The following is a 23,279-nucleotide window of genomic DNA, read 5'->3' as shown; positions in this document are numbered from 1 at the left end:
CTTCCGTAATTCTCAGATAGCACCACCTCTGAGTCCCTATGGAGCTGGATCCCCAGGTACCGAACCGGTTCCTCAGACCATTGTAACGGGTATTCCATATCAAATGGGGTCGTGACCGGTGTCAGCGGGAACACAATAGACTTGTCCCAGTTAACCTTCAGCCCGGAGAGCGCTCCAAATTGAACCACCTCCCTCAACACTGGGGCCAGGTTATTTTCTGGGTCCCTGACATACAGCAGGGTGTCATCTGCGTACGTGGATATCGTTATCCTGTAAGTTGGAAAGTTAATACCTCGCAGGCTGTGATATTCACGCATAGCGCACGCCAACGGTTCTGCCACTAGGGCGTACAACAGGGGCGACAGGGGGCAGCCCTGCCTCGTGCCTCTCGAGATTGTGATCGGTTCCGTGACTCGATCGCCCAATCGTATTCTTGCCGTGGGGCCACTATACAGCACCCCTATCATTTGAAGGAAGATCGGGCCTAGCCCCATTCTCGTCAGGACTTGCCGCATGAAGGGCCACTCGACAGAGTCAAAGGCCTTTTCCATGTCGAGGAAGACAGCGAGCGCGCGCGCGTCAGGGCGGACATGTTGCATTACGCCAAACACCGTCCGCAAATTGTATGTGAGGTTCCTGCCCGGCATGAACCCCGCCTGCTCTGGGGCAACCAGTTCGGGAGCGAGAAGGGCCAACCGTGTGGCCAGGACCTTGGCATATAATTTCGCATCCACGTTGAGCAGCGATAACGGCCTATAGGAGCTGCACTCATCGGGTGGTTTGCCCGGTTTCGGTATAGCGACCAAGAGCGCCTCGCGCATGGACGACGGCATATGTCCCTTGACACACATATCGTCGAACAGCGTCGACACGTGTGGCAAAAGCTAGTCTATAAAAGCGCGGTAGAACTCGACAGTGAGACCATCAGCTCCAGGGGCGCTCTGCGCCTTCATGCTCGCAAGGGCCTCTAGAATTTCATCCCTCTCGATGGGTAGGGATAGAAACTCCCTGTGTTCGCTCGCTAGGAACGGCAACTTTATATAGTCCAGATAGTCCCCTATGCTGTCTTCCATCCCGGTTTGCTGAGAAGCGTAGAGCCCGGCGTAGTACGACCTAAAGCGCTCCACCACGTCTTCTTCCGCCGTGAGCAGCGAGCCATCGCCGGACTTAATCTGCGTGACGGTGGTTCTGCGTCTGCGGGCCTTGAGCAGATTAGCTAACACCGACCCCGGTCTGTCGCCCTCACCATAAACCCTGGCCGAAGCATACTTCCCCAGATGCAGCACCTCTGCATCTGCAGTTTCGTGGTACTTTGCCAGGAGAGTCTTTATCTCCTCAGTAACGTCCTCTCCGCCCGTCTCTAGTAGCCTGGTCTCTAGTTCAGTCAGACTGCGCTCCTGCGTCGCAAGACGCCGCCGGATATCTCGGAGAACCCCCGAGTGTTTGGCCATCGACACTCCGCGAATGTAGACCTTAAAGGTCTCCCAGACAGTCTGGAAATCCTCCACGGAGCCCAAGTTGGTGTCAAAGAATAGCTCGATCGCAGCTGCCAGCTCCTCCTTAAATAGGGGATCCAGCAGCGAGTAAGGGGGAAATCGCCAAAGAAACGGTGTGGGGACCCTTCTGGGCGCCGCCAGGGAGATCAGTATCGGCGAATGGTCGGAAAGCGTGCGCGGGAATACCGTGCACTCGCGGATCTGCGAGAGGAGAGACGCAGATAGCAGCCAGTAATCTATCCGCGTATGCAGGTTATGGTATGCTGAGTAATGTGTAAAGCCCCCTATTGCCGGGTTACGAGTTCTCCACAAATCCACGAGATCCAAACAAAGCATACCTCGAGCAATCGCCTTCGCTGCCGCTGGTTGCGCTCGTGTCGGGCCACCTGATCTATCCAGCTCCGAGTCTAACACTACATTAAAGTCGCCTCCCCAAAGCACATTCCGCGCGCCTGCATCCCCAACCGCGCCCGACATCGCTGTGAAAAACTCCGGGCAGTCATAGTTCGGCCCGTAGCAATTAACCAGGAGTAAATCCATGCCCTTTCCCTGGAAGCGCGTGAGTGCATATCTGCCTGCGTTGTCTGTGGCCACGCGCTGCAGTCTGTGCTCCACCCGCGCGCTAACCCATGTCAGCACCCCTTTAGAGTGTGTAGTGAACCCCGCCGCATGTGCCTCCCGCAGGTCTCTAGTGCGTAGAATAGGGCTATTATTAGGAAGATGTGTCTCTTGCAGGAAAGCAATATCTATCTTATGCCTCTTAAGGTAGTGCATTACTTTACGGGCTTTGCGGTGATCATTAAGGCCCCGTACATTCCAAGTGAGGATTCTTAGTGTGTCGTGTATCCCCGGCATGGCCGCGTCAGAGTTCTTCATAGTCTGCTCTAGGGCGCAAATCCCTCAACTGAGCGCGTCTCAAAGCGCAGGAGCATACTAACAGATGAAACCACGCACCCCAACCCAGTGACCTCAAACCCCCGTAACCCAAACCCCCCCCCCCCTCCCCCCCCTCCCACGGCAGACCCACCCCAACTTGGCCTTGCAGATTCCCATACTTGGGCACCCCATACCTCCCGCCTCCCCACCCACAACTTTTGAACCCTAAGAAAGGTGTGGCACGCACACGCGGGCGGAGGTCGCTCAGCGCTCACACACTAGTGTGGAAGCGCCTAGAGCCTAACTACTACTGCCCGGCCCAGCGAGCCACTATTGTGTCTCCCGTCCCGTCCCAGCGCAAAGTTACCACATCCCAGCCGCCCTTTTCAGGTAGCAGGGCCCAGCAGCGCCCTCGATAACCATATAAAGGATTAGAGCAACTGGGGGATGAGTCACCGTCTACGGGCCTCCCCATCGCGTCTAGTCGTCGGGGGGGGGGGGGGTGCAACTCACAATGTACTGTATTCCATAACGATATCGTCCAAAGGCTCCCCACCCGCTCCCCCCCAAGCCTACCTCCCGTCAGCCAAGCACATCCCGCCAAAAATACAAACTAGGTGAGTCCTGTCCTCTCGATCAGTCCTGCGCGTCCAGATCGCCGCCCCTCTCGTCCTCCCGCGGTGGCGTCGCTGGGCTCCGGCGCTGCTCTTTCGTCCAGTCCTTCAGCGCCTTTTGGAGTGCTTTAGGGTCTTGGAAGATATGCGACTTGCCCTGCCGGTTGACTCGCAGCTTAGCCGGGTACAGCATTGCATAGTCAACTCCTAGTTCCCGAAGCTGCTTTTTGGCAGGGGCAAACTGTCGCCTGGCCTCCTGCACGCGGGCCGTGAAGTCCGGGTAGAGCGAGATAGGCGACCCTTCGTAGGACAATGTCTTCTTTTCCTGGGCAACCCTCAGCGCTGCATCTCGGTCCCTGTAGTTCAATAGTTTAGCAATAACCGGTCGGGGCGGTGCACCCGGCGGGGGCCTGGGGCCCAGGGACCTGTGCGCTCTCTCCACCACGAACATTCCGGAGAACACCTCTTTCCCCAGCAGCGCAATCAGCAGTGTTTCCACGAAGGTCTCCATTCGGCCCGTGGCAGTGGACTCCGGCAGGCCAGTGATTCGCAAGTTGCACCGCCGAGAACGGGCCTCTAAGTCCTCCGTTTTATCCAGCAACACCTGCATTTGGCGTTCTAGCTTCTTGTGTTCATGATCCAGTGTTGTCTGCGCGCCCTCCACCTCCGATATGCGACCGTCGGCTTGGTCCAGGCGCTCCGAGTGTTTGTCCAGGCGCTCCCCCATGCGGTCCATGCGGTAGGAGAGCGCGTCTATCTTAGCGCCCAAGGCGATGATGCCGCTCTGTAACCCCTTCTCCATGGATAGCAAGAGGGCCCTCAAGTCGCGGTCGTCCTCCGCGGGCACAGACTCGCCTCCCGTAGCCCCCTCCAGCGGTGTCTGCGTCTTGGGGCGTTTCTGCTCGAACGCCAGTTTTGACAGGGTTTTTTCGGATTTGCCCATCGTGGACACACACACCGTTCAGCGCAGCGCCGTCCGGCCTGGGCGCGCCCCAGTCGCCACGTAGCTGTGCCGCGATCGCAGGCCGCCCTCCGTGGGCGTCTTGGTAGCTTGCTCACCTCCAGTTGGCACCTCCAGGCGTGCCAGCCGTCTGCAGTCTTCACCGCGCCGCCGCTAGACCGCCCGCTCTGCCTCAGCTCCTCGCACTTCAAGCTCGTGGCGTCTGCTCCCCGCCCCACACCGGAGGCATCTCACCAGTGATTTCTCCTCTCCTGCTGCCTCCTCCGCCACACCGCAGCTGGGTTGCACCAGTCTCCCTCGCCCAGGCCGCCACTTCCGCTAGGCCCGGGAATGCCCCCAATGTGTCTCACTCCAAATCGCTCTGCCGCTTCTCCTGCTCGCTGCGGGGGTTTAAGGGGGTGCTGCTGACCTTCCGTGTACCGAGTGCCGCGGGACTCTACCAGGGCCTCCTGATGTGCTCTCCGCCGATCTATCTCTCTCCTCCTCGGCACCCCGATCACCGCGCTATCTGTCGCCTCCGTATTCGCCGCAGGTCTCCTCCTCCAAACTCTGCCGGCCGCCTCTCTGAGCCTCGGGTCCGCCCCTCGCGGCCACCGCTGGCCGCACGTTACACCACGTCGTCAGCCGTTCTCCTCACGCGAGGCTGGGGATCTGCGGCCTAGGACGCGGCCCGAGTCTCCGGCTCCAGAAGTCGCCTCTTCACTTGATCGGGCTGGAAATTCCGCCGGTCGACTGCCCGGCACCTCAGGATGTTCCGCTGGGGCCGACCGCTGTTCTGGGCGTCACTGGGAGCAGGATTATTGGCGAATATATGTCGTGGCTCGCCGGAGCTCCGAGCTCAAGCAGCCATCTCCGTTGCGAGCTAAGCTCCGCCCCCCCCGACGTCCACTTAAGTTACTCACCACAGACTAGTCCCTCGTGGGACTCGGCTGGGACTATGGTTCATTGGGGTTGGAGGACGGGGGAGGGAGGGAGGGAGGGGTGGGGTTTGGGGCTGTTCGACTGTTGTCCAAGGGGTTGCTTGTTGGGGTTTGGGGGGGTTCGTTTAGGTTGTGGGGTTGAGGGAGGGGAAGGGAGTGGTTGGGGGGTTGAGTGGGAGTGTGGGGGGGGCTCGGGAGGGGAGGGGGGAACGTCCAGTGCACCACAGGGATTACGGCCGCCTTGGCGGCGCTCTTGAGACGGACTCCGCGCCTGCGGAGGCTTTGCGCTACTTTACCTATCCTTCCCTATGCCGCCTACCACTCTTAAGCTCGTGACACTTAATGTTCGGGGCCTCAACAACCCGGTTAAGCGGCGCGCTGTGTTATCCCTACTAGAAAGCACCCGAGCAGACATCTGCCTCCTCCAGGAGACTCACTTGTTGCCCCGGGACTGCCACAGGCTCCGATCCCACAAATTCCCGACTCAACTCTTCTCTTCTGGCAATGCTAAGACGGCGGGGGTGGCGATTTTGGTGGCCAGGCAGTTCAGGGGAGAGATCTTGCACAAACAATCCGAACAGAAAGGGAGACTGTTAGCCTATAGGTTCAGGGTGGGGGGTATCCACTTCACAGTGGGATCTGTATATAGCCCAAACGAACAACAAGAACGCTTCTTACGCGCAGCTTTGGAAGATGTCACCGCCTCACAGGACAGGCACATTATCCTCGGGGGTGACCTCAATATGGTCTTTGACTCGGCCCTAGACAGATCCGCGCTTCGCTCTCCGCAGGCGGGGGAATTCTCGGCCGGGTGTAAGACACAGCTGGCGGAGCTGGACCTCCACGACCTCTGGCGCCGCATGCATCCTACTGATAGAGACTATTCATTCTACTCCCACGCACATAAGACCTACGCGCGCCTGGATCACTTTTTGGTCACCGCCCCGGTATGTGCGATAGCTACAGCGACAGAGATGGGGGTGGTCTCCCTGTCTGATCACGCTCCGGTCACCGTCGAGCTTCGACTGCCGCCGATCCCGGGTCCACCGCGGGTTTGGCGCCTGCGGGACACCTTGCTGCATAGGAAGGCAGTAGTCACGCACGTGACGCATGCCATCCAGGACTACCTGTCCCATAATGCGGATTCCAACACTTCGCAAGCGACACAGTGGGCGGCCATGAAGGCGGTGATACGGGGGGAGTTTATAGCTCTTTCCTCAGCCGACAACAAGGAGCGGCGGCACAAGAGGGAGGAGCTCACCCAGCGGGTCCGCGAACTGGAACAGGTGCACCGCAGGACAGGGGCTCCCCGGGTTTGGCGGCAGCTAAAGGAGGCCAGAAAGCTCTTGGCGGCCCTGGACATGGACCGCGCGGAGTACGCGGCTTTGCGCTTACGCCATGCCTACTACACGGGAGGGGATAGATGTGGCCGGCTGCTGGCGAATAGGCTTAGAGCGGCTCGACAACAACAGGTAGTGAAGGAGGTCTCCGACTCCACGGGGTCGAGGGTTATGGAGGACACCCATATAGCTGAGGCTTTCCGGGGATTTTATGCGGACCTCTATACGGGGGACCCCCCGGCTGCGACGGCGGCCTATTTGGACCCGATTGCCCTCCCCTCCTTGACGCCTTTGCAGGCGGAGCACCTGGACAGGGATATACGAGTTGAGGAAGTGATCTCCGCCATCGCCCGACTTAAACACGGGAAGGCCCCAGGGCCGGATGGCTACACATCTCTTTTCTACAAAACGTTCTGTGCGACGCTGGCCCCGCTTCTCACGCGCCTCTTCAACTCCTTCACTGCTCCCGGGGCCATCCCCACGGACCTGCTGCAAGCCTCTATCACGGTCATCGCCAAACCGGGGAAGGACCGGACGCAATTTAGTTCCTACAGGCCGATCTCACTTTTGAACGTGGATCTTAAGCTGTACACTGGGATCCTAGCGGCCCGGTTGGCTCCCCACCTACCGGGCCTTATAGAACCAGACCAGGCGGGCTTTGTCCCAGGACGGCAGACGGTAGACCACACCAAGCGGATAGTTCACCTCTTAGAAAAAGCATCACGGATCCCAGGGGAGAGAATGATGCTTTTGGTGGACGCGGAAAAGGCGTTTGACCGCGTCCACTGGCCTTTTTTGGAGCAGGTCCTGCGGAAGGTGAGGATAGGGGACAGATTCCGATCATGGATTTTCAATTGCTACAAATCACCGACGGCAGCGGTACGGGTGAATGGCTACAGCTCCAGAAGTTTTGCCATCGAGAGGGGCACGAGGCAGGGCTGCCCGCTGTCGCCCTTGCTCTTCGCCCTTGCTCTTCACCCTGTACATGGAGCCTTTCGCCCAACGGGTGCGTCATAACCAGCAGTGAGGGGGGTGCGGTTCGGAGGCTTCACTCATGCCATTAGCCTGTACGCGGATGACGTCATACTGTCGCTGGATGATCCGCTCACTGCCCTTCCGGCGTGTATCGAGGAGTTGGACTCCTTTGCCGCGGTTTCGGGATTCAAAATGAACGTGGAGAAGTCAGTGGCGCTGGAAGTGTCGCTCAAGCCAGCTACTAGGACTTCGTTGCAGGACCTCTTCCCGATACTCTGGTCGAAAGAGTTGGTGCCCTATCTCGGGATTCAGCTGGCTCCCACGTTGCCGGCTATGGTGGCGGCTAATTATGCCGCTTTGGGCAGGAAGATTTGGGAGGAGATAGGCCGGTGGGATCGCAGCGCCTTGTCATGGCTGGGCAGAATAGCTGCCATCAAAATGACTGTTTTGCCCCAGATTTTGTATTTGTTTAGGGCGTTACCATTGCAGCCACCTACGGGCTGGATCCAGCAGACGCAGTCAGACCTGGCGCGTTTCATATGGCGGGGCAAGAAGCCCAGGATGAAAAGGGCGCTCTCTATGCTCGCGCCGGAGGCAGGGGGGCTGGGGATCCCGGACCTCCGCAGGTACTTTCAGGCAGTGCAGTTACGTTACTTGGTGGAGTGGAGTAGGTGGGAATCCGACAAGCACTGGCTTTTTCAGGATCAAGCGGTGGCGGGCAGGCCCTTGCAAGAGGTGCCGTTCCTTCGTAGGGCTCACCGCCCGGCGAATCTATATGCCTCCTTCGTCACGCGAGTACCCCTACGGGTCTGGGATGCTACCAACGCTGTGCACGGCCTGACAACATTCCCTTCACCTCTCACACCCTTGCTGGATAATCCGGACTTCACCCCGGGACTGGAGAAGGGGGCCTTCGCTCTCTGGCGGGAGGCGGGGTGTCGGGCCCTGTGTCATATGTATGACCCGGAAGGGGTCATCCCCTTCGTGCGCTTCAGACAGGAGTATGCTCTCCCGGAGACCGAGAGGTTGCACTACCTACAGGCTCGCCACTGGGCGCTGCATCCACAAGTGCGAGAGACGGCTGATAGGAGACTTCTCCCGTATGAGCGATGGCTTCTGACTCGCACGTCCGACGCGAAGCTGATCACCGATCTCTACAAGCTGTTACAAACACCCTCCTCTCACTTCTATAATCCGGGACGGGAGCGCTGGGAGAGGGAACTGGGCAGGTCACTGAGCCATAGGGAATGGGAGCAGGTGGCATATAGGGCCAGGCACTCGGCGTACCATATGGGACTCACTGACACGTTCACCAAAGTCTCGACGTACTGCTACTATACCCCGGAATCGCATACACGACATGGATCATAGCAAGGATGCTGACTGCTGGAGGGGATGCGGGCGGATGGGCACGCTGCTACACATCCTGTGGGGCTGTCCGCTCCTCGGCTCTTATTGGAAGGAGGTGATAGACGATATCGATTCCCATTTTGCCACTGAGCTGCCGCGCTTCCCTGCATACATATTACTGGGCCTCCCGAACGGGTTGATGTATCCCTTGAAATCCCGCAGGGGTAGACAGATAGCTATTGCACTGGGATCGGCGATGCAGAACATCCTCGCGCACTGGCGCTCCACGACACTCCCCACTGTCACGGGCTGGCTTCACAGATTATGGCATGTGTTGGGGATGGAGAAATTGTCGCTTACACTGGCAGGGGATATAGAGCAGTTCAATGATCTCTGGCAGCCGTTTCAGTCCCTGCTGGTTACTGAATTTAGGGAACTGACCTGCCCGAGATATCTTCGCCTCCTGCGGCTTACGGCCCTGGAGGAATCTGCCTCTTAATTGGTAATGGGGTGGAGTCCCTCTGGGAGAGACAGGGAGGGGGAGGTGGAGTGGATCAGACCTACGCACTGGACGGGGGGAGGGCAGGGTTTGGGGTGGGGGTACGGGAATTAGGGGTGGGGGAGGTTGGTTCGGGAGGGGGGGGAATTGTTTTTGATTGTTACGGCACTGTTCATCATCGAGGGTCACAGCGGACTGCAGTATTATTAGAATGTTCGCTACAGGGCCTCCAGCCCGGCATTGGACTTCACCGCTGTACTCGTATACTCACGATGTGTCATATTGTTTGTTTCTATGCATTACAATAATATTAAAAACATTTTAAACCTAAAAAAAATGAGGACAAAATCCCTGAACCCTTGTGTGATAGCACTCTGCAACCTTGGAGAGTCAAAGAGGTTATCTATGGTTTTTCATGGTTACTATGGTATTAAACATGAAATAAAGTAACACAACACCCTACGTGAATCATTTGCATGAAACTATTTCTACTCCAATGAGAAAGATGTTTTTTGCTGCACCCGCCTAAGTAATTTTCAGAAGAGAAAAGCAATGGGTTCTTATTGAGGGTTTGCATGTTCTGAAAATAAAGAATAATCCCATCTCAATTTATATTTGGTGTTCTGTAGACATGTATTAATGGTGGTACCTCTTGACAACTTGTGGGCATCCTTGGAATAATGTCATAATAGTGGGATTTCTTGGCAGCTTTCGGGCATCAGTGACAGGATGCCAACCGTAGTCAAATTCTGCCACAGGGATAATGCAGGCAACTTGTGGCATCCATGGCATGATACTAACCTCTTGTAAAATGCTGGTTCTGCAAAAAAAGGATAATTCCTGGCACTTTGTGGGAATCGGTTGCACAGAGGCGCCCAGCTTTGTCATAATGCTCACTCACTCTGGTACACTGGTGGTAAGTCCTGACATATTGTGTGCATCCACAACACAGTGATAATTCTGGCAGTCTGGTAATTCTTGCCATATTGTCAAACAAGCTATACAAAGTTCAGTTATTAAAAGGCAGGCGTTGATTACATGAAGATTCAGTTCCCTTAAGGGAATACTCTATGCTAATGTAAAGTGGCAGATAAGGTCTAAAACTAATCTAAGCTCTCATTGCTATCAATTCTGAATTAATGGCACCTAATGCTCCTGTGGTATCAGCTGCCAGCATGCCAACCAAAGTGGGCGGCCTTTCTAATTTTCATATCACTCAAATTTACACCTAAAGAAAGAATTAAAGCACCACCTGCTGCTACTATTGACTCACTAAGAACAGAGGGGTAGTGCCTCATGAGAGGCAAAGCAGCAAGTGGTTCATAAACATCTCCAGTTCCTCCGCAGGTGATGTATAGTTTTATGCCATGCTGTTCTTTAATTTGTGTTAGCTATAAACATTGGTATTCAAGCAGACCCAGAACAGATGCTCATAGTATAGACCACTAGTGTAAAGCTTTGAGGTTCAAGAGTATGACAGTGGCAATAAGATGGGATTTGACCTTTGTGCTGTAGTGATACATGTCTGAATTTGCAATCATTACTGCAATAGGTTCAAGTAAGGGGTTTAGAGGATCACCTTTTTCATTACTATGGCATACATATATTTCTGGCCAAAACATAGCATCATCACTTTGCATTTCTGGCTGTTCGGCTGGAGGTTGGGGATCTCCTCCTTTAAGGTACATTCATCCCTACTTCACCTTATGATCAGATTGGTGAGACTGGAAAGTATCCCTATGGTTGAAATCATAGTCTAAAAGAGAAGCTATGATATCCTAGTGACCTGCAGATAGGTCATTGACACATTTTATTTGTGTCGGTCAAGCTGTTTCCTCACCTGGGATTTTTGCCACAGTGGAAATAGCAGTCTGTGAATCAAGTAACTACTGAAATTCATTCATAATTTGATATTCTAAGATGAATTCAAATGTAGATTTTTAAAAAGCTTCTTTATTGTAGTGTCCCGTCCCTTGTGTGAGCCCTGTGCGCGCCACTGTTGCCCACACCCGCTACCCCTACAATACAATACAATACAATAGTGGTCCCATCAATTAATCAATAAGCTTTATTTCGACAAATTGTGCCTTAAAAGAAATTTTACAATAAATTAATTCAAAAACGTTAAAATGATAAAACATCCCATAATATGCATACAGATTCTTCTGTGTATGTGAGCTGAAGCATCGCAGCAAACAAATAAGGTAGATGATGGACAGAGTGCAATATGTAGACCATTTTTCACAAAGAATACTCAATATATATTTAGTTAAACTATAACTACTGCCTATATTTAGTTATATAAAAGAAAGGAAAATTTGTGACCAGCACATGCACAGGTTTCTTGTGACTGGTGGGCTGAGCAGCGCAACATGCAACAAAGGGCAAGTAATACACTAGTACAGATTCCTGTAGCTCAACTGGATCACCACAGGTGATACTTTTGGTGTCAGTCGTTACACAAGCTGTAAATGAGACCCCTAACTAGTAAGGGACATCAGTGAAGCCAGAGTCACAGACTTGAGATAGATGTCCTAGATCTTAGTACCCACATGGTCCTATTATTCAGAAGCAGTCACTGGCAAAGGAGCGCACAGAGCACTCGGCCAGTTCGGCTGACAGACGTGACCACAAAGTCCATGTAGTTAGTTACATACAGGACAAGCCCATCTCTTGTGCTCCCTCTGCTGCAGTCTCCAATTTTTTTTGCTGTACTGCATCCCAGGTTTCCAGATCATCGACCACTTTGTCATCCTTTCTAAATTAAAATGTAGCCAAGATGTAGTATTATATATCTACAGTCTCTATTACAGGTTTCCCCTTTTTACTAAAGTTTTACTGAATAAATAATACACATTTTTATATCAGTTTAATATTAGATTTCTTGGACTAAGCCAACATTTATTGGGAAACGGCATTTACAACGCGGAAGGAACAATGCGTTCCGTTAATGTGCATGCTTAACCACGCTTGCCTTTACCATGCATATGCATAGTAAAGGCAGTCAGCATTCTAGATTTAGAGCGCATGGGTGAGCAACAGGAACAGGAAGGTCAGCACAGGAAGGATCGGTACGCAACTTGGTAAGTAGGGCTAGGGGCCAGGTTTTAGGGCTCAAGTCGGGGGGGGGCGTTTTTAGGACAGGGGGTCTGTTTTGATGGTCAGAGCGGGGGGCTGGGCTGTTTTTAAGGCTGAGTCTAAGTTGTTTTTAGAGCTAGGGGTTGGGTTTAGGGCTCAGGGTGGGGGGGGGCAGGGTGGTGGGTTGGCGTAGTTTTCAGTGCAGAAGGCTGGGGTGTAATCTTTACCACGCATACACCTTTAACAATCATGCCTTTACAACAACACTTGTTGTAAAGTCATGTTTGTTAAAGGTATGCATGATAAAGTCGCGGTCCTAGTAAAGACCCCATTGTTCACGCATGCGATATAAACGCATGCGTGTTTCCGTCATACAACCACGTTTATTCTACTTAATCTATATGAAGATACTTTGTTTTCCTAATTACATTCTCTCTTAGGTATTGATGATGTTGTGTAAATGCTATATTGCATTATTTCTGAACAAACAACATTTCTCCCACTGCAAATGTTCAAGATGCTGACTCTAAATTAGGCACTTCCAACTGTTTTGTACAAGAACTAGCTATAAACAGTGGACATTCAGAGCATTTTACCTGTAGTAATCACTTATACAAGCTATTGCCATTCGACCTGCACTAATACTCATAATTGTCACTGATGTATTGCCTCTAGCAGGTATCTTTGTACAGGTACAGAAGTTGACTACTTCCTTTTCTTTCGATGTCTGCATAGATAGAACTTCATGAGGGGTGTAGCAGAGTCCAGTATGTCCCTCGTCTTCAGGAACCTTTTCATGCTTGAGTTCTTGGTGAAATATCCCAAAACAAAACAGGTACCTTCAAGGGCAATTGATTGGGTCCTTATGCCTTGAAAAAGACAATGAATCTTATCTTGAAGAACGGTGACTTGTCTTCTGGTAGTTAGGGACTGCAGTCCTAACTATATCTTATAGACTGAGGTATAGGGGTGTTCAGCCTGACACCTCAATCTTACAGCACCCTACGCAATGGGGCATTATACAATCAAGTCTTCCTCAATTGAGGTAACTTTAAATGGTATTTCAATCTTTACTTTATAGTTCAAGACTCAAAGATGCTCTACTCCAGTGTATTTTCTACAAATCAGATTATTTTATTTAATTATTTTATTGATACTTTTTGAAAACTCCAAAACAGCCAAAATGTGTTTTGAGATAAAAACCTATTTTTCAAGGCACGAAAGTGTATACTTGTTATTTGGTTGCTTGTGCTCACCACATAAGTTTACCTTATCTGGTGGGCTCATCATACTGAGTGTTTAGTTGTTATTGGTTTACAGTGGCCATCAGATCAGTTTACCATAACTGGAGGACACACCAAACCGAGTAACAAATATATACTTTGATGCCTTGAAAAAGAGGTTTTGACTTGAAACGTGTGCTGGCTATTTGGGGTTGTAAAGAATTTGAATTAAATGATTAAATAAAATAATTGGATTTGGTGAAAATACATAAGAGAGTACTCCACCTTTGGATATTAAATTATAAAGTAACAATTGGAATACCATTCAAAGTTACTTACACTAAGGACGACTTGGGACTGCAGTCTTCCTGAATTGTAGTAGTCCTTCATGTCACACTTCACATCTTTTCTACGCAGTTCCCTTTGCCAGAGCACTGCAATCTGGTGCTGGACAGTCAGTTAAAGACTGCCTCATTCCACTACTTGTTCGTGCACCTAACCTCTGGTGGGGTATCAAGTCTGCCTTGCATAGTTGGAGATAGTAGTCGTGACTGACTCATTAGACTGTGAGGGGAGGTTGTGGCTGACAGCAGGGATCTCTACTAGGCCTTTGTGAGAAATTAAATTAATACCGCTGCATAACCTTCTTTGAGCTCAAAACAGTGATTTTAGCCCTAAAATGCTAACACGAAAGTTCTAATTTAACAGCAGTTTCTGGTGCCGCCACTGGTTGGCAAATTACCTAAGCATTCATGTCAGTAAATTGCCAATGGTCTAGGAGCAACAGATCCTTTATTAAGTTAATCATATTTGTTTGACTTTGTCTCTCAGGCACTGGTGGTTTTGCAGTTGTGGTCCCACACTGATGTCCTCTTCTTGGATACCTGGCTAGAGTTTGCACAACATATTGTTGCGGTGACAAAGGCAATAGCCCAACGGCCTTTCAAGTGAGTACATCTCAAGCTCTTTTTAATTTACTAAGAGGGTTAGTAATTAGGAGCCCTCTGGCATACAGACTCTTTGAGATTTTATGTGGCTGTTTTGATGAGTAGTAGCCAGTGAATGTTCAGACAACCAGTATCCCTTTGGAAAAGGATGTTTGAGGCATATATGGGCTCGGATGGGTGAAAGTTTTTTTTCTTTTAAGAAAGTCTTTCGACTCACATGTTAGTGTGACTCTTCCTCTTGCTGGCAATGAGCATGGTCATCGACTCCATTGTTAGATTGTTATCCCACATGGCGGGTGAGGAACAAAACATGAAAGAAAGCGCTGTGTATGGAGATGTCCAAGTGAAATGAGATTGTTATAGTAACTATAACAGACACAGGCATTGGGGGAGGAAGGTGGGTGCATGTGAATCTACTGCACTACATGCCACAAACAGATGCTTCCTGGGTATGTAACATTTTTGCTGTAGATACACATGCTTAGCATAGACTCTAAAACAGTGCTCCTCCCTAAGTGGTGGCTAGCCTATGGGAGTTACAGCTATTTGAAATCATGTACGTAGATACGTAGAACTACTTGGCCCACATTGGCTTGTTGACGGGCCAGTACATCTACACAGTAATGTTTTTTTTTTTTTTTTTTTTTTTTTTGAAACCGTTTATTGCAATCTCAAATAGTTACAGGTATGGGCCTACAACCGTCTGGCCGGCCGCTAGAGTGGCAGAAGCATATGACATATATACAGAAAAATCTCTTGGCGGTACAAAAAGGTAAATCAGGAGATATCAGTAGTGCAGGCCACATAACTCCAAACCCACAATACGGTTTCCTTTTGTCGAAACACAACAACACAAAAAACCACACCCGCAAGGCAACCCGCAATCCCAAGTGACAGCACGCGCTCCTTAAGTGGGGGACCCCAACCAATCGCCAAACTCTGAAGAGGGGAATGAGAACAGATCAGGGACTGGGGAACCACGTGCCCATGGCTGGGGGAGGGGGTCGGCTAGGGGGACGGAGCTGGTGAGGCAGCCGGCAGCAGTGGCGGCTCGCAAATACCCCCGCGATAGGCGTTCCAGGGGCCCCAGATTTTCACCCACGCCCCAGGCTTACCCCTCGCAACATACACCACCTTTTCACGAAACATACACCAATCCATGTGTTCTTTCCAGGCCGAGACCGCCGAGTAATGTTTTGTTAATGCATGTGGTGTAGACAATGTAGCTGCTTTAGCCTTGTATCTGCTTTACCTATGTCAGCTATAGGTGTTTTGCCTAAGAAGACATTGAAGCTCCTTTTTTGCGAGTGGCGAGAGGTCTAAGAAGAATTGGTAACGTTCTCTTAGCTTTAGCATAGCATGTTTGGATGCCTTTAACAATTGATTGTGCAATGCCTGCTTTAGAAATTACCTTTCCTTTGGGAGGTTGTGTGAAAGCAAAAAAAAGTTGTGTTACTTAAATGACTAAGTCCTGTCAATGTAGTACATGAGAGCTCATTTTACATCTAACGTATGCAAAGCGCTTTCTGAAACTGACCCAGGTTGGGGGAAAAGACAGGAAGTTCGATAGACTAATAATGGTGGAATTGTGAGACCTTCTCGGACAGAAATTTGGGGTTGGTGTGAAGTACAACTGTGTCCCTATATATTTAAAATCACAGCCTGAAACTCACTGAGACGTCTAAGCGAAGTGATAGCGACCAGGAATGTTGCCTTCCTGGATAAAAACTGGAGGGGGTAGGAGTGGAGGGGCACAGATGGAGGGCCAAATAATCTTGTTAATACAATATTGGATTCCATGTGGGAGTTGGTGGCACACTAGGAGGAATGACTCTTTAAGACCTTCCAAGAAGGCCTTGATGACTGGAATTCTGAACAGGGAAGAGTGTTGCCTATTCTGTAGGTAGGCCGCTACTGCAGCTTGATGTAGCCTTATGGATGTAGAATAATCAAGGGAGAATGGATCACAGGTTTTCTAGTCTAAAAAACCCTCATACACGTAATGCTTGTTGTAGCGGTATATCTTGATTATCCGCTTGGTCTATTACGTGAGCAGCAGCATCATTGGGTCTTATTTGTGCTTACTTCCACCAGGAGGGAGACCAACTGGTTATTCGCAGTAGTGATCAGGAATAGTGAGAGTGAGGGTAGGTAAACTTAAAATTGCCTCCAGTACCCTGTTTCGGATTTATTCTGTCAGAGGTGGGGCAAGGTTAAAACGAAGGTGTAAATAGGTGAATGGTCAGGCGGTCTGACCGCCTGACCACTCACCTATTTACACAGGTGCCATAGAACAGTAGCCCTTCTATTTAAGCACCACACTTTCTTTTTAACCTTGCCCCACCCCTGACAGAATAAATCCGAACCAGGGTTCTGGAGGCAATTGTAAGTTCACCTACCCTCACTCCCACTATTCCTGATCACTACTGCTCATTCTCACAACCTTCCAAGAGGCATCTGTCTTTTGAAGAAGCTTTGGGCGTTCCCACTCCACCCAAACAGAGGAAAAAGATTGACAAGTCTACAGGTCTTGTGCAAATTACTCCACCACTTATTCCGGCTCCACTCCTTTCACCCTCACCACCTACTTCGCCAGCTGCCCCTATATCATATTCCCCTGAAAGGTCCATGCATTCTTACTTGGAGGGCGAAACTGATGGGGACACTTTCAATATCCTGCCACAGGATGACCTATGGGACATGCATGACTCTGACCCACCAGCTAATACAGACCTTGATCTATACCCTAAAAAACCATCTCTCCCATATGACACTACTGCTTACCGTGACTTAATTGGTAGGGCTGCCACCTTTAATAAGATGCACCTACATACAGAGCCCCTTGAGGACAACTACTTATTTGAAACACTCTCTCCCACACAGCGCTCTACAGAATATTTGCCTATGCTTAAGGATATGCTCCGCCACACCTCTGACATATTTAATGATCTGGTCCGATCATGGGTTGTAACATCAAGAGTAGATAAAAAGTATAAGGTGTCCCCTAATTACCCCATATATATTAAAGGTCAACTTCCACCAGACTCTTTAGTAGGGGCAACTGCACATAAAAGAGCAAATTCCCATTCATCTGGTGAAGCCCTTCCAACAGTTGTTTTTTTTAAAACATACTTTATTTTAATTTTAAACAGTTAGCATCCTGTATAATTAAGCATATATATGTTTTTCAACAGGCTTTTCCGTACAGTCAAATTGGAATGCAGCCTTTGGAGGCCTTGGGTGCAGCATCGTACATTTTATACAAGAATTTACAATCGCGTTAGGAACCCTTCCACCAGATAAGGAAAGTAAAAAGATTGACGCAGCTAGAAAGAGGGTGGCCACAGAATCTGGCAATCACTGGTGTATCACAAACTCTGTCTGCCTCCTGTTTAAGTATGATAGCACCCACAAGATGGAGAAGCTCCTTCAATACCTCCCAGAGGAGTGCAAAAAACATGTCTATAATTTAGCTTCTGAGGGTAAGTTAATATCTAACACAACTATACGTTGTGCCCTTGATGCTGCTGATACTGCAGCAAGAGGAATAAACTCTAGCGTATTACTATGCAGACGTGCCTGGCTTCGGGTCTCAGGGTTAAACCTGAGGTACAGCTAAATCGGCCCTCCCATTCAATGGGGAACATCTATTTGGCCCTCAGGTAGATGCCCACTTAGCAAAAATCAAAAAAGAAAATGAGACAGCCAAAGCCATGGGAGCATTGCAGCACCTTCTCACCGTGGCTACTTTCACCATTAATCTTAACGTGGAAAGTTTAAGACCATCTCTTCTGAAACCTCCTCCTCCTACCAGCGGCCACAAGCTCAAACCACCTCACCTAGAGGATACTACTGAGTCTCATATAAGTTTAACAACTCCAGCGGCAAAGGCAGATTTACCAAACCATCCACCACAAACACCAAACTCTGATTTGCCCCTCATTCCCCCGATCACACAACACCTGTCGGGGGTCGACTACAAAGGTTCTTTCCTGCCTGGTGGAGCATCACTTCCAACCAGTGGGTGTTGGATATTATCCAAAATGGTTATTGTCTGGAGCTCAAATCATATCTTCCAACATTCCACCTCACAAACACACACTTACCTCACAACATCAGCAGTTGCTAAGGGAAGAAGTACAAGAACTCCACAAAAAAGTAGCTGTGGAACCTGTCCCTCTCCATTAACGGGGCACATGGTCTATTCACTATACTTCTGTGTTCCCAAAAAGGACGGGTCCCTCAGACCAATCTTGGTTCTGAGATCTCTCAGGACCTGTCTTGGCCGTTCGGCCTGGACTAGGGTCTAAACTGGAATGGCAAGGCATGCAAAAAATGGATTTGACTCAGATCTGTGACTGGTGGTGAATGTTTGATTTGTTCAGCATTCCACCCATCATGTGTTCTTTTTGCATTTGTTGCCCTAAATGGTAAGGGTATGCCCAGACGTGGGTCAAGTGCTTGTCAAAAGTGTTACCAACACACTCAAGTCACCATAAACCTACTGCACGAACTAGGTTTTACTATCAGTGCCTTAAAATCTAGCCCCTTCAGATCCAACCTTACCTAGGAGCGATTCTTAACTGGGAAAAGCTTATCAAAATATTGCCCGGATGGTCATTCCAGGCACTCATTCCCCAATTCCATCCATGTCAATAGGTAACGGTGAAAACAGTCACGCATCTCCTCTGTATGATGATTTCATGTATAGGCAAAGTACCTCATGCCAGATTACACATGCCTCCGTTGCAGGAGGGCTTAGCACACCAATCATAGGGTCAATGGGAAGATATAGTGTTGGTAGGTCGTCAACCTTGCCATTCTCTGTAATGGTGAAACACCAACAAGCGGTTAAAAGGACGGCCTTTCCAAGACCTAGTTCCGCAAAGGACCATAACAATGGAGATCTCCCTTATGGGATGGGGAGTGGATTTGCAACATCTCACTGTCCAGAGACACTGGACATCAAGTTAGCACCACCTCCACATATATCACCTGGAGTTACTAGCTGTTCACCTAGCACCAAAGCCTTCCTTTCTCACATCATTAGCAAAGTAGTCCTCATCAAAAAGGACAACTTGATAGCCAAGTATTATCTCGAGAAGCAAGGGGGCGCCAAGTCTCCTCAGCTTTCTCATTTAGACCAGGCTATTTGGAGGTGGGCTCTCCGACATAACATTCACCTGTTAATGGAGTACATACCGGGAGTGGACAACGACTTTGTAGATCTCACGAGGATGTGCCAAAAAGTCCACAAGTGGGAACTCCATTCGCAAATCCTCCATCAAAACTTCCAGAGTTGGGGACAACCACAAATAGTCCTCTTCACCACACAAACGCTAAATGCCCAAATTTCGCCCTCCAGGTTTCCACACGCACAGTACAGGGGCAATGCACTATAGATGAGTTGGTCAGGGATATTTGATAAGGCTTTTCCGCCTTTTCCACTGCTTCCGTTTCTGGTTCGCAAACTTCGGCAGACAGCTCTCATCCTAGTTGCTCCCACATGAGTAAAACAAACCATGGTTCACCACACACCTTGAACTATCAGTAGTTCCCCAAGAACTACTGCTGAGCAGGCAGAAACGTCTCACACTGAACCATAGAGAAATCAGGCACCCATCCCCAAATTCCTCAATCTTGCAATCTGGATTCTGAGGTCTAAGAATTTGGTTACCTCAGTCTCCCACAACAATATATGCAACAAATGAAATTAAATGAAAAAGGCTTTTGTATAGCGCATGGCTACCCGGAGGCATCCCAGCGCTGCAGCGGAGACCAGAGGAGGGAGGCCTTTATGGGAAGAGACAGGTTTTCAGCTGTTTTCGAAATGCAAGATTGTTAGATTCCCTACGGAGGAAGAGCGGTAGGGAGTTCCAGAGCTTGGCAGCGTTGTATGAGAAAAGACGGCCGCTTGCTCTGGCCTTCTTGATTCTGGGCACTTCTGCTAGGTGGAGCTCGTCAGAGCGAAGTTTTCTGGTAGCCTTGTAGGTTCTAATCAAGGCTTTGATGATGGGTGGCCCATTTCCTTCTAAAGACTTATGAGCGACACAGAGAGCTTTAAAATGGATTCTCTCCTGCACCGGAAGCCAGTGAAGGGAGCGTATGGCGGGCTTTGCTGAGCAGCGATTGTTCGTGCCCGTGAGCAGTCTTGCTGCCGAATTTTGTTGAATGATCTGCAGTTTTGCAACCACTGAGATTGGGGCACCTAGGTAGAGAGCGTTGCCATAGTCTATCCTGGACAGAATTATGGCCAGGATCAGTAACTTTTTAGCTTGGCAAGGTAGTAGGGGGAGTATTTTGCGGGTCATTCTGAGCAGGCCGTAGCAAGCGGCAGCAGTCTTCCTGGCTTGGGCTCTGAAGGTAAGATCTTGATCTAACCAAATACCCAAGTGTTTATCTCGGTTTTTGGGACTGATGCCAGGCCCATGCAGACCGGCCACATGGTGCTGGATTTAAAACTTGACTAGTTGCCAAGCAGCATAAGCTCGGGAATATCATCATTGAGCTTTAGATGAGATAAGCTCATCCAATTAGCAACTACCTCGAGACAGGAATGAAGATCAGTGGGCGACTGTTCAGCCTGGTTCAGCGCTACGACCAGCTAAGTGTCGTCAGCATATGTGACTATATGGATTCCAAAGGGGAATACGATATCCGCCAAAGGGGCCATATATACATTAAAAAGAGTGGGGCTCAGGGACGAGCCCTGGGGGACTCCACACTGCAACGGAAAGGGTTTAGATTGGGTATCACCTTCAAATACCTGGAAGTATCTTTCTTCCAGGAAGGATTAGTAGCCATGATAGGGCCGTTCTTGTTACTCCCACATTCTTGAGACAGTGAACCAAAGTGCAGTGGTTCACCGTGTCAAAGGCTGCGCTTAGGACGAGGAGGATTATGGCAGAGGATCCTCCGGAATTGAGAATTTTTCTCGATTCTTCCACCACCGCTAAAAAGGCAGTTTTGGTGCCTTAGCAAGGGCGAAAGCCTGTTTGTGAGGGGTGGATCAGTTTATGAGACTCAAGGAACGCAGAGAGTGTTGTGTGGTTGATGTATTTTTCCGCAATTTTGCTGATTCTGGGGAGCAGCGAGATAGGGCGCTAGTTGCCCAATTCAGCTGGGTCCAAGTGAGTTTTTTTAGCAGTGCTTTCACCATTGCTTTTTTCCAGTCATGGGGGACTATGCCGGATGCTAGTGAAGCATTGATCAGGTTAGTAATGGGAGGGGCAACTGTTGGTGCAACCAATTTCAGAATTTTAGGTGGTGCCGGGTCAAGGGGTGACTCACTCTTGTCAGAAGGTAGAATGGGTAGGAGTGATTCCTGGGTAAGCGGGGTATATGTCTCCAGGTGGTGATTACTCTCCTGCTTTTCCAAGTTCGTAAGCTTGGGTATTAAATCAATGTCTGGTTGGGGGAGGTGCCTAAGGATGTTTTCAAATGTGGTGGAAAAATATTCTGTGAGTTCATTGCAGCGGCGTCTGGACAAGTCTGGTACCGCCGGGGGGGGGGGGGGTCAGGGACTTTAAGTCGGTTTTTTAGCAATAAGAAACATTTCCCTGGAGGAATTGGCTGATAATAGGAAAAAATCTTCGTAGTAAGACGTCTGGGCTCTTTTTATTTCTGCTTTATATGTTACGATGGCCGGGCTATATTCTGATTTCTTATCCGGTGAGTAATCTTTCCTCCACGTTCTCTGTAATTTTTTACATTGTTGTTTCAGTAGACGTAGTTTGGGGGAAAACCATGCAGACTTGTTAGGTCCGACTTTCAACCACACAACACTCTCTGCGTTCCTTGAGTCTCATAAACTGATTCACCCCTCACAAACAGGCTTTCGCCCTTGCTAAGGCACCAAAACTGCCTTTTTAGCGGTGGTGGAAGAATCGAGAAAAATTCTCAATTCCGGAGGATCCTCTGCCATAATCCTCCTCGTCCTAAGCGCAGCCTTTGACACGGTGAACCACTGCACTTTGGTTCACTGTCTCAAGAATGTGGGAGTAACAAGAACGGCCCTATCATGGCTACTAATCCTTCCTGGAAGAAAGAGACTTGTTAGGTCCGACTTTCTTCTGTATTAATTTTCTTGGTAGCACCGTGTCGAGTGAGTTCTCAATCCAGGTGGAGAAACTCCTGTTGGCTGCGACTGGGTCGGAGTCTTGGTTTTGTCTTTTCTAGTTCACGGGTCCAATCTTCTACGGGGAGCTTGGGCCAGGGACGTATTCGAGTTGATGTTGACAGGGCATGTGAGCCCGTGATTGGCGGAGACCAGGAAAAAGGGACTAAAAAATTGTCCATATATTCGGACGTTCTCAAAGATGCGTACAGGCCTATTACTCGGGCCTTTTACGCTGCTAAATGAAATTTTTTGGGAGGCTATTGTCATTCCAAACATATTGATCCATTTGCAGCCAAAGTACAAGACATTGTTTGCTACTTATTTCATTTACACATCTCTGGTTTAGCGTATACATCCATAAGGCTTCATCAAGCTGCAGTAGCCGCATACCTATAGAATAGGCAACACTCTTCCCTATTCAGAATTCCAGTCATCAAGGCCTTCCTGGAAGGTCTTAAAAGAGTCATTCCTCTTAGTGTGCCACGAGCTCCCACATGGAATCCCAATATTGTATTAACAAGCTTATTGGGCCCTCCATTTGAGCCCCTCCACTCCTACCCTATACAGTTTTTATCCTGGAAGGCAATATTCCTGATCGCTATCACTTTGCTTAGACGTGTCAGTGAGTTTCAGGCTCTAATTTTAGAAGAACCTTTCTTCCAAACACACAGGGACACAGTTGTACTTCACACCAACCCCAAATTTCTTTCGGAGGAGGTGTCACAATTCCACCATAATCATTCTATCGAACTTATTGTCTTTTCCCCCAACCCTTGGTCAGTTTCAGAAAGGTCTTTGCACACGTTATATGTAACTTGAGCTCTCATGTACTACATTGGCAGGACTTAGTCATTTAGGAAAACACAACCTTCTTTTGCTTT

The 23,279-nt window shown here is 49.7% G+C and overlaps 1 protein-coding gene across 3 annotated transcripts in view; it reads left to right on the top strand.

Moving 5' to 3' along the window:
- The window catches only part of EME2 (essential meiotic structure-specific endonuclease subunit 2), a 163,957-nt gene that overhangs the window by 65,325 nt on the left and 75,353 nt on the right, over window positions 1-23,279 (top strand). For all 3 annotated transcript variants that reach the window (XM_085628361.1, XM_085628360.1, XM_085628359.1), the window contains one exon: window positions 14,164-14,279. In XM_085628361.1, the coding sequence (XP_085484487.1) occupies window positions 14,164-14,279 (116 nt within the window). The remainder of the gene's footprint in view (window positions 1-14,163; window positions 14,280-23,279) is intronic.

The sequence above is a fragment of the Triturus cristatus genome, chromosome 10, assembly GCF_964204655.1.
Source record: "Triturus cristatus chromosome 10, aTriCri1.1, whole genome shotgun sequence".
Taxonomy (NCBI): Eukaryota; Metazoa; Chordata; class Amphibia; order Caudata; family Salamandridae; genus Triturus; species Triturus cristatus.
The sequence above is the reverse complement of the archived record's forward strand: the minus strand, read 5'-3'. Positions and strand labels throughout refer to the sequence as shown.